Genomic DNA, 12168 nt, shown 5'->3' with positions numbered 1-12168 from the left:
ATACTACTGTTTTAAAAATGTATATTAATATATCATGCTTACCACTGGACATTTATACAAATTTCAGTTATTGCTTAAGAAAACCTTCTGTTCAGATATCCTTTAACTTACAACTGAGGATCTGGAAAGCTTTCTAGTTATTAGAAGACTACTAACAAATTTATTACATATTAAAAATAAACTTGAACTTAGATTTGTAACTGTGTGTTCACAATTGAATGTTTGACCAGATATCCATGTATTTGTCTTTTTTTTTATTTGAGAGAGAGAGAAAGTGGGAGAGAGAGGGAGAGAGAGAGAGAGAGAGAGAGAGAGAGAGAGAGAAAGAGAGAGAGAGAGAGAGAGAGAGAGAGAGAGAGAGAGAGAGAATCTTAAGCATGTTCCACACTCAGCACAGAGCCTGATGCAGGGCTCGATCCCACAACCTGGGATCATGACCTGAGCTCAAATCAAGAGTCGAACGCTCAACTGACTGAGCCACCAAAGCACTCTAATCATGTATTTGGCTTTTGATCAGAAAAGAAATCATTATTCTATAATCCAACTTTGAAAGTCTAGAAAATAAGGATGTTAAAAAGAGGAGCAAAGAAAGAAAGAAAGAAAGAAAGAAAGAAAGAAAGAAAGAAAGAAAGAAAGAAAGAAAAAGAAAGGACTACAAATAACATTCATGTTTATTTGGGTGTATAAATACACAATTTTTCAGGCCATCTAGTGTAATCCTTTCATTTGATGCGTGAAACTAGGTTCAGACTTGCCCTAAGCAACAAGTCAGTTAAAATTGAGCAAGTCCCAGAAATGCTAAAAGCCATGACTTGATGTTTTTCCTCCTCCCTTCACTACTACTCTCGTGCCCCAACACTTTCCTCCTCTTCTGCCCAAGTTGTCTCTTGCTATCCCCAAAATAATTCTTTCTAATACTTCTTGATAACTTCTGGAGCATCTTAGAATCCTTATATTTTGGAAACTTGGCCCATTATACATCTCAAATCTCACTTTGTAAACCCTCTCTTCCATCCTCATTGCAAAAGCACGGTGGCTCAAATTGTTTGAGACTGTTGTTATATATATGCCATGCATACCTTTTTTCATTAAACAAAATGTCACTGTAGTCTTTTCCTTTGCCTATACTTTAGATTGCATTTGTTTATTTCCCCACAATGTACTGTAATATGTAACACTCTGTGAAGTTAATTTGCGATAGGGATCAAACATAAACTCCAGAGCAGAATGTTGCCCAGCTAACACCTTTGTCTCCGTCTCAAAAATTATTCCTGAAAACTTACTGAATTTTACTTCAGTCTGAGAAAAAAAAATCCGATTTGACTGTTGTGGTTTTCTATATTTGTTATATTAGCTTTTCTCATCTTCTCTAGATTTAGGGACTCGTAACAGAATTGGTGGTTTAAACTTAAAGATAACTTTATTGTTTTAATATGGTGGCTTCTAAACAGTGTTAAGTAACAGAGAAAATCTTATTAAATTAAATCGGCAAATAAAAGCATCAACTAAAATTACCGTAATTTAAAAGGTGCAAAATAGGGGCACGTGGGTGGCTCAGTCAGTTAGGCATCTGGCTTCGGTTCAGGTCACGATCTCACAGTTCGTGAGTTCAAGCCCTACATTAGGCTCTGTGCTCACAGCTCAGAGCCTGGAGCCTGCTTCAGATTCTGTGTTTCCCTCTCTCTGCCCCTCCCCTCACTCTCTCTCTCTCTCAAAAATAAATAAATATTAAAAATAAATAAAAATAAAAACAATAAAAATAAAAGTGCTGGTGTAGATCACTATGCCACATTAGACTTAACATACTTATTATTTAGACATGTATTAAGTTATTATAGATATTTTATGGCAAAGTGGCCAAAATTCCCTCTAAAGGAGATTGAGACCTAGGCTTATTAAGGCTTCCGCTAAAATAATTATTTTAAAAAGGTTATCCACTTTGCACTGTGAACCCAAGACCCAAGAAAATGTCTTATTCGTCACTATTTCAGAAGTTCATTATGAGTGGTATATAATAGGTGCTTAATGCCAGCAGACAATTCTTCATGAGTCTCCATTTCTGCATGCCTTATGACAGCTTTCTTTCCAGACTATCTTTTCAAGGACCTGTGTATAGCTAACACCCTGGGAAGATACAGATAGTGTTTTTCCCTATGCTAGAGGCTACTATGCTACTCTGGACTCACAGGGTATGGACCACATTGATTCAACTGACGGGGTTTGGACATGGTTCACTGTGGAGGAAGGAGCTGAAGTTATCTTGTGGTGGGGCTCTTTAGGCTAATTCAGTGTACTATTGCCGCTTCTATATCTGAATTGTTGAGTAGAAGTTGATATATCACATGTTTTACTTTTGTATCCCATAAGTGCCAGAGGCAATTATCCCAATAGGGGAAGAGTTGCAGGTAGAGAAATGTTAGTGTGACAAACTCTTAACTTGACATCTCTTGGATGACTATTGGGTCTATCCTCTGATGTCCAAAGCTTTCATTATATAGATGATATCCTGTTGGTTGTCATGTCAGAATGGTATGTGAATTATATCTCAATAAAAAAAAAAAAAAAGTCTTAGTTTCAACTGTCCTGATAATAGTGAATTATCACACCTCTGCCAGCAGGACTTGACCAAGAAATCTGAACAAAATTCTGGAGATAGCATTCAGGGATTGGTTAGTCAAGTAATTTCTTGGGACTATGGAAGAAATATACTGCTCAATCTCTCCACTGGCCAAACAAACAAACAAACAAACAAAAAACAACAATAACAAAAAAAAAAAACCCTATTATCTCTTCAGCTTTTTACCACAAAAAAGTAGGTCCAATATCTTATTGGGCCCCTTCAGAACTAGAAACAATACAAGATTCTGTGACTGATGATATTATCAATTGGACCCTCTGGCCTCCACCTAGAGGCATCCCTTGTGGCTTTGGGTTTGTGGCCTTTCTAACACAGATACCAGGTATATTCCCATTGAAAAAAAGCTCCTGCTGGACTCCTTTAGAAACTAAATGATTGACCGTTGGAGGCCTTGTGACTCTCTGACCTAATAGTTCTGGTTTGGGGTGAAACAGCTCAGATTCAATGACTAACAAGGTGAAAGGTCTTCCAAAGCCTCACTTGTCAAAAGAAATAGCCATCCTGGCCTCAGTGGAATCCTGGCTTTGACATGAAAAAGTAGCAGCTATAATCCTCAGGGAAACATTACCTCAACTCAATGGCCTGAACCAGAGCTACTGGCTTGGAGCTACTGGCTTGGATTAAATTCACCCAGGTTCCCCCCTATTGGTCTGGTTCAGGGATGGTTCAGATAAGCTGAAACCCAAATGACACTTGGGTTGTGGCCAACAGTCCACAGTTTGGTCTGCCACGTGGAAAACTACAGACCGGCTGACTACAGACAACCTGTTTTGGGTCCTCACACAGGAAAATCAAATCACAGTTGTTTACAGATTACTGTTTTGATTACTCTTATGGATGTCCAATGTAAAGTCCCATCCCCTGATGAGATGACTGGAATCAAATCACCGATTAGGCTTCATTCTATGTTTGAGGCTATTCATGCATGCTAGACTTGTGACTTCTACAAACAGTTGTTTTAAGTTTATTTATTTTGAGAGAGAGAGAGAGAGAGAGAGAGAGAGAGAGAGAGGGAGAGAGAAGGGGAGGGACAGAGAGAGAGAGAGAGAGAGAGAGGGAGAGAGAAGGGGAGGGACAGAGAGAGAGAGAGAATCCCAAGCAGGTTCCACACTATTAGTGCAAAGCTTGATGCAGGGCTCTAATTAACAAACTGTGGGATCATGACCTGAGCTGAAATCAAGAGTCAGATGCTTAACTGACTGAGCCACCCAGGTGCCCCATTACTTCTACTAAATTTACCCCTTCATCTATGGTGAAAGAGGTAACATTGCATGGATCCTTGCCCCTGTCTGCTATTGAAAAATTGACTACATTAAACTTTCAATACCCTACTGTTGATATCTTTTCAGGTTGCCAGGTGACTTTGGCCATATTAACTGCGGGCCTTGAAATTTGTCTGTATAATTTTACAGTTTTCTGGACCATTGGAGACTGACAGGTACTGCCTTTTATCACAAAAGCTACTCAACAATGAGCTGATAGTCTGACTCCACCACTCTTACTTCCTTCCATTCAAACACGCTGATAAGGCAGTTAATGTGACTGTCCCCAGAAAAGGATCATACCCTTGCAGCTACTTCCTAGGCAATGAGTAGGAAAAACTGTACCGAGGTTAAGACAGACCTGCTTTGACAACTCCGGATTCTGTCCTGACAATTCCTGGGCATGATGCATATTCCTCTTCCCTAACAGTGAGTCCCAGACCAGCATGATTGGCACATCCTCATCTTCACGGCACAGCCTGGCCACAGGAGATTTAAGGTATACAAATTTAATCCTGGCTAAGTTTTCTAAAAATGCATTTATTCCTCTTGTCCTAAACCTTCCACACAAAAGGTCTAGGTGTGAATGGAGAATGATTAGGAAAAAAAAAAGTGAGGTTGCAGTTACTGCAACGGGACACTTGAATTTTGAGGGGGTGGAGGATAACCACCACCCAGCATCTTTGAAATGAACACCTTACGTTCTGAGAGGTAGAGGAAAGGGGGGGCATGGATAATTTTTTGTCCTTCAGAACTACCCCTGAAGCCTTCTTCCACAAGAAAATGTGCTGTATGGCCCTTCCAAGTGGCTGCAAGAACCTTAAATTTAACTTATTGCTGGGTCTGCCATTCCTTTCCAGAAGGCTGTGACCACAGTGTGATAGTGATTCCCCTTAACATTCCGGAGAAGTTGATCAGGATATCAAGGGATAGCCCCAGACCTGTACCACCTGTACCACTAGACGGTTTCCCTATACCCATTCTCAGTCATCCCATGGGATGGACAAATGCCACCTGGAAGGTGTTCTGGTCATAAATCATCTTCAAATGTTTAAGAAAACACCACTAGAAATCATTCAAGTTAGTTTTGACTCACTGGCCAGCGTTGTTTTAGATGGCAGAATTTAAACTTCTTCCTTGAGGCCCAAGAGTCTGTGCAGTAGCTAATACTTCCAGCTGTACCTGGATTAAAGCCCCTAGTGGCAGTCAGTACAGAAACTTAAAGAGAAAATACCTGGGCTATTGATAGTAACCTTAATAAATGCATTATGAGGATAACCCAATGGATTTTGTCCTGGCTCCTGTCCGATTATTCGGGGGGACCTACTAGAGTGGGTCTTATGGGAAAATTTGTCATGTATAAACAAGGACTACATATTATTGGGAGACAATTTTTTTTATAGGTTTCTAACATTTCTGCCTAATGTACAAGAGTTGTTGTTCTGGACTATCTTTTCAAAGATGTTACTATAGCTAATAGACTCAGAAGAGGGAGATAATCGTATAGTGTTTCCCTCTAGGGCAGAAGGAAAAATTTCTTTGCTGTCTGGTATAATTAAGATAATCATTTCCTCTGGATCATGGAGTGGAAAGGTTTGGTAGTAGCCCTTTTTAAAATATAAGGTTTCCTAGGCTTGGGATTCCTAGGGGGGAATTCTTTGGATTCCTCCCTGTGCAACTTGGGGGCAAAGGGGAACAGATAGGAGCACTAAGCTCCTCCTGCCTGATGTGACAAGTAATAAATGTCTTATTTCTTCTGCCAGCATACAGACATTCTGATACAGGGACTCCATGGTCATTTAATCATGACATCTTAAGTTGTAAGATGATTTTCCAATAAAGTGGTGACGCTGTTTGATGCATTCACTGAATCCTCAGTCCCCATGTCTCTATCTCTGCCTGTTCATTTTAGGTAATTTCCACACTGCACTTGCCAGTCATTGATACCTTCTTATTAAGTGACTAGTCATGATCTTTTCAGCAGCTGTATTGCAGTAGTTAAAAGTTTGTTGTTCTTTATTCCTAGACTGCTACTTAATGGTTGTTAACTCATTGGAAAGGAAAATAGTAAAGAAATAAGTATTAATTTGTAAATGTTTTCATATTCTATATATTAAATGCCTAAGGTGAAATAAGCAATTAGCAAAGAAGAGAAAGAAAAGGAAAAAAGACACATGTACCCTCTGCAATTTGGCATCGATGTTCAGAAGTATAGAAAAAGAAAATACTATGTAACTCATGGAAAGTGGTTGATACTACATTGTCACTCAAACCTATAATTCATTAGCTATCACAGTACTTTCATAGCCTGTTATGATACTCATTACTATTAAGTAATGAGCATAAATAATCCTAAAGACTCAAGAGAAGCATTTAATTTCCCAAATTGTACAATAAAGTCATTACATATTACTAACTTCCTAGAAGATGAATGGTAAGAAGTTTTGATGCCAAGCTTTTCAAATGGCTAACTTTGAGATCTTTTCTATTAATGATTTATATGTTTAGTTTTCAAAAAAAGGGACATCTTTCTTAATTTCAAAAAAATAATAAAATAAAGCAGTGCCAATGAAAAAGAGGTAAAAATGTATTTTTATAGCATTCTATATATTTATGTATTTACTCACTGTTTATCACTTCAAGTTAAATGTAAGCTCTGTGAGGTTAGGGATCTTACCTGTTTTCTTCATTGTGGTGAGAACAATGCCTAAAATATTTAAGATAACCACAGACTTGAAATACTCATATAAAAATTTCGTTCTGTCCATTTCATTCTGGCATAGCTTTAATTAGAATTAAAATTATCCTGAGAACATCTATAATTATTACATTTAAAAAGGAGCTGAAGGCACTCAAGGGTAATCAAAGCATCCAGGACTTAAAAAGCCAAGATCCTAGAAAGTAGAGTGTCATGCTGATATGAATCCTATATTTCCCTCCACATTTTCCCTCAGGAAAATTCTTAATTTTATTAACAGGAAAAAGAAGCCAAGCAGAAATATGAAGTTTCTTGTAGCAGTTTCACTGGAATGAGGACACAGAAGTTAAAGTGCAGGGATGCCAAGGTAGTTAGGATTGGACTAAGATCCTCAAGAGGAAAGAGCCACAGAAATGTGAGCTCAAAGTAATGTATAAAATTCCCCTTCATGTATTTTCCAACTCCATGTAGAATATGTGTAGGAGAGACACCTAGAATCAAAGGGCAATAGGAATACCTGGAGTACTAAAAAGCTAAGAAGGAACTTCTTCAGTCACTGGATGCTGTGAAGAAGGGGGTTAGAATCAAGGGACAAACAAGGTGAGGGTAACCTGGTAAATATGTCATTCTTAGTTGAGACACCATATTAGCTCAGCCCCCAAGAGAAACCAGAAAAATACCAGTCAATAAAGCTTGAAAATAAGCCTCAAAGAAACTCTTCCATACAATATCTGCCTGCAAGATTCAAATTAAATCCTCTTTAGAGAAAGAAAACACCTTTCGGGCTCTTCACACTTTTTTCATTCATATCTGATACTTAATCAAAGATTGAATGCCAAAAAGGAGAACTAACTCAAAATACAAGAGATAAACAGTCAATAGAAATAAACCTACAAGTGATCCAGATGTTGCAATTAACCGAGAAAATTTTGAAAATACCATACTTTGTATATTCAAGAAAATATAGAAGATGATAGAAAACTTCAACATGTAACTAGAATTTACAATAAATAAGTAGAAATTCTAAAACTATAAAAAAATGGAATAACTAAAATTAAGAATTCAAAATATAGGCTACAAATTCTTAGGTAACTCAAGAGAGACAATTAGTGAACTACAAGATAGGTCAGTAAAAAACATGCAAATTAAAACACAGAAGCACACACACACAAAAATAGGTAACGATTCAAAACAGAGTTGAAAAGTCTAATGTGAAATGATGAGAAATTCTAACATATACATTTTTGGAAGCACTTTACCTCAAAGAAGAGAAATAATGAAAAAGATTAAATGTTTGAAATACTTGGCCAAGAAATTTCCAAAACTGGTAAAATACATAAACCACAGATTCAAGAAGCCATTCAACCTCCTTACTACAAACAGAGTAAATACAAAGAAAATCACACCTTTGCTGAAAAACAAACACAGAAAATGAACCTTAAAAGTAGTCGAGGAGTGGAAGGATATCTTCAGAGAAGAAAATTAAGATTTAGTACTGACTTTTCAACGGAGTCTATGAAAGCCAGAAGCTAATGAAATAACATCTTTAAACACAAAAACTTTACCTAGAATTCTATGCCTAGAGAAGATATCCTTCAAGTTTTAAAGTAAAAGAAGTGTTCAAATGATAAAAAACGCATCTAAAGTTAAATAAATTACTAAAACAAATCCTTCAGGGAAGGAAAATAAATGCAGATGGAAGCATGTTAATGCAGGAAAAAATGAAGTACATGGAAAAACATAACCACAAACCAACAAGCTAATGAAGGGGGGAAAAGGAAAACAAACAAAAACTTGATTCATGCAAGAGAGGGCAATAAAAACCTAAGAAAATATACATAGAATACATACGACAAACAAAAAACTAATACAAAGATGGTATTGATAAATCTAATTATATTCTATAAAAAATATTAAAATAATTTGAATATGTTAATGAAATACTATCAGAATGGAATATAAAAATAAGCAAAACCTAATTATAGTCTCTTATGAGATAATAATTTTAAATATAAAACACAGAAATGTTAAATGGGAATGGTTAGAAAAATATCTATTACTATAAAATTACCAGCCAAAAGAAAGTTGTTGTAGGTATGAAATATCAGAGGAAGTAGCCACTAAGGCATTTGGTTAAAGAGGGAACCTAGAGTTAAACAAGGGAATTTTATTATGATGAAATGGTCAATGATACAATCACTTCCTATACAAAATGTGATGCCCTAATAATGTAGCTTCAAAGTATGAGGCAAAATTTGACAGAACTATAAGTTCATTTAGAGAAACCCACAATCATAGTAAGAGATTTTAGCATTCTTCGGTCAATAACAGAATTCTTCCTCCCAAAGTCACTGAGGACTCAGAAGATTTTTAAAACCACATTAATAAACTTGAAATAACTGTGATTTTAGTAACAATATACTTAAAATTCTTTTCAAATGCTCATGGAACATTTCCCCAAATATATTATATGCTGAGACACATTTTTAAGAAACAAATAAAATCAATATTACATCAAACTCTTTCAGAAAACAAAACAGAGGAAACATTTCCCAATGAAATGTATATGGCCAACATAACTTTGACACCAAAATCTAAATTAACAGTTTTATAAAAGAGAAAATTTATACATCCAAGTTCTTCTTGAATATAAATGCAAAAATTCTAAACAAATACTAGTAAACCAAATTCAGAGATAATAAAAAAGATAATACATTACAGCTAAGTTGGTTTATTCTAAGAATATAAGAGTTAAAGTTTGAAAATCACTGTTATATGCATAAAAAGTATTTGATAAAATCGAACTCATATATAAAATCATCATCATCATCATCATCATCATCATCATCATCATATTAGCCTCTTGGAATGGTAAAAATATGTTAAGGAAGGTAACTTCCTTAATCAAATATAGAGTTTCCACAAGAAACCTATATTAAAACTCTTACTTAGTGGTGGAATACTGAAAGCTTTCACCCAAAGACCAGAAGCCAGAAAATGATGAAAACTAATATCACCACTATTCAACATTTTACCAGAAATAGTAAATCAAAAACAAACAAATGCACAAACAAAACAAATAAAAGGCATAAGAATTGGAAAAAAATTGTAATTGTTCTCAGATGACATGATGTGTATACAGAATACCAAAGACCTGAGAGATAACCTACTAAAATTAATAAGTGATTTTAACAAAGTGGCTGAATATAAGGTCAGGATACAAAAATATAATATCAGAAAATATCTGATAAATCTAACCAAAAATGTAAAAGACCTCTATGATGAAACCTACAAAGCATTTTTACAGAGATTTTTAATGGCTTACATAAATTGTGGGATAGTCTATGTTCATGGATTTTAAAAAGTAATAGACTAAAAAATATTATTTCTCCCAAGTTGATTTATAGATTCATTTGACCCAAGAAGAACATGACCCCTCCTTCACACTATAAACAAAAATTAATTCCAGGTGCATCTACATTTAAATGCTGAAAGCTATAAAGTTTCTAGAATATCTTAATGATCTAGGAGTAAGCAAAGATTTCTCATATATCACAACAATTAAATTTTTTATTTGAAATTAGAAACATTCTGTTCATTAAAATTAACCATAAAGACAGTGAAAAGGTAAGCCACAGAGGTTAGAATATTTGCAAGGGAAAAGAGAGTAGTATTCAGAACATATATAGAACTTCTACAAATCAATAAGAAGAAAAGATATACAACCCAATGAAAAAAATACACAAACACTTGATCATATCACAAAAGTGAATATCTAAATAGCCAATAAGCATTTTAAAAGGTATTCAAAATTATTAATTATGACAAATGAAAATTAAAACAACAATAGCTATACCACCACACACCTACTGGAATGGAAGAAAAAGACATGAAAATACAAAGTGTTGTGAAGATAGAGCTCCTCTAAAACACCCATATTCTTCTGATAGGGCTATGAACTGATATAATCACTTTGGAATACCATTAGGCACTATCAACTAAACGCAGGTGAATGTTAAGGCCCAGAAATTCTCTTCCTAAAAGAAATGTGACTATGTACATCAGAAGACATGCACAAGAATGTTCGTAGCATTTAGCTTTAATAGGCAATACTATAATTAACAACAAATATCTTCCAATAGTAGAATAGATTACTATTCAAAGTGTATGTATTCAAATAAAAAAATGGTGTGTTCAAATAATAGATTTAAAAAGTAGCGTACTCAAATAATAGATAAAAAGTGGGTATTTTCTTTTTATTTATTTAATTAATTGATTAATTAATTAATTAATTAATTTATTGAGAGAGAGAGAGAGAGAGAGAGAGAGCATGTGCACACCTGTGTGTGCACAAGCCAAGGAGGAGCAGAGAGGGAGAGAGAGAATCCCAAGCAGGTTCTGCACTGTCAGGACAGTGCCCAACCCTAGGCTCAATCCAACAAATTAGGAGATCATGACCTGAGCTGAAATCCAGAGCTGGACATTTAACTAACTGACTGAGCCATCCAGGTGCACCAAAAAGTGGGTATTTTCAAGATTGGTATATATACAACTATACTCAACAACATAGATAAATCTTATGGACATAATATTACATGAAATAATAAGATGACATACTGTATGATTCCACTTATAGGAAGTTCAAAATAGGGAAAACTAATCTATGATGATGGAGGTATGAATACTGCAGAGGCATGAGGAAGTCTGGAGATGTTCATATGTTTTACATCTTCATCGGAGTGGTGTTTATGTGGGTGTAACTGTCTAGAGAAGAGGAAACAGAGCGAGTAAAACTAATGTAAAAGGCTAGTGCTCTGTATGATAAAACAGTGCTCGATTTGGTTGGAGCATTTGGAAGTCACAGAAGTGGTATAGATGTCTTTACACTTTGGTACCTTACTGTGGACTCTTACATTAACAATATAGAGGGTGTTCTCATTTTGCGAGGCAACAAAGAACTACAAAAGACTGTTGAGCAGGGCATACATAAGCTCAGAGTTGTATTTAATGAAGGATAACTGATAAACAAAACATTGTGCAAATCATTTTGTCAAAGAGTACGCTCAAACTCTTGTTAATATTCTCGGAGCACAGTCACATACTGTACATGCTTGTAGAGTAAATAAAGAGGATATTAAGAAATCAGAAGCATACCTTTTCAAGTGTTGTTTAAAATAATCTATGACATAGTGTTAAGAGGATAAAAATCTTAAAAACTGATTTAGCTCCAAAACAGTATACTAAACATTTTTAAGACCTATATTTATACGTTGTGGTTGGTACTTACTTCATCAAATGTAAAATCCTCCAAATTTATTTCTTCATATTCTTCTTCAGATTCTTCATTCTTAATAGCCTCTAAAGCTGTTGTCAGTTTCTTTCGCAAAAGAAAGCCCTTCCAAACTGCCTAAACAAAAATTTAAAGCATGTTATACAAGGTTATAGATCAAACTACAAACCAGATTCTCTGTGTTATCCCATTAGGAAGATAAAACATCTAAGCCCTTAGTTTAATGGCTCAATAATCTGTTTTTTGAACTTTATGTGACACTTAAAACTGTAAGATAAAT

At 35.3% G+C, this 12168-nt stretch overlaps 1 protein-coding gene across 4 annotated transcripts in view; it reads right to left on the bottom strand.

Moving 5' to 3' along the window:
* Positions 1 to 12168, bottom strand: part of LRRIQ1 (leucine rich repeats and IQ motif containing 1) — a 208509-nt gene that overhangs the window by 102904 nt on the left and 93437 nt on the right. For all 4 annotated transcript variants that reach the window (XM_078449636.2, XM_078449634.2, XM_078449635.2 and 1 more), the window contains exon 18: positions 11886 to 12005. In XM_078449636.2, the coding sequence (XP_078305762.2) occupies positions 11886 to 12005 (120 nt within the window). The remainder of the gene's footprint in view (positions 1 to 11885; positions 12006 to 12168) is intronic.

The sequence above is a fragment of the Panthera onca genome, chromosome B4 (assembly GCF_046562875.1).
Source record: "Panthera onca isolate mPanOnc1 chromosome B4, mPanOnc1 haplotype 2, whole genome shotgun sequence".
In the NCBI taxonomy this organism is placed as follows: domain Eukaryota; kingdom Metazoa; phylum Chordata; class Mammalia; order Carnivora; family Felidae; genus Panthera; species Panthera onca.
Note: the sequence above shows the minus strand (reverse complement) of the source record. Positions and strands in the feature narration are given on the sequence as shown.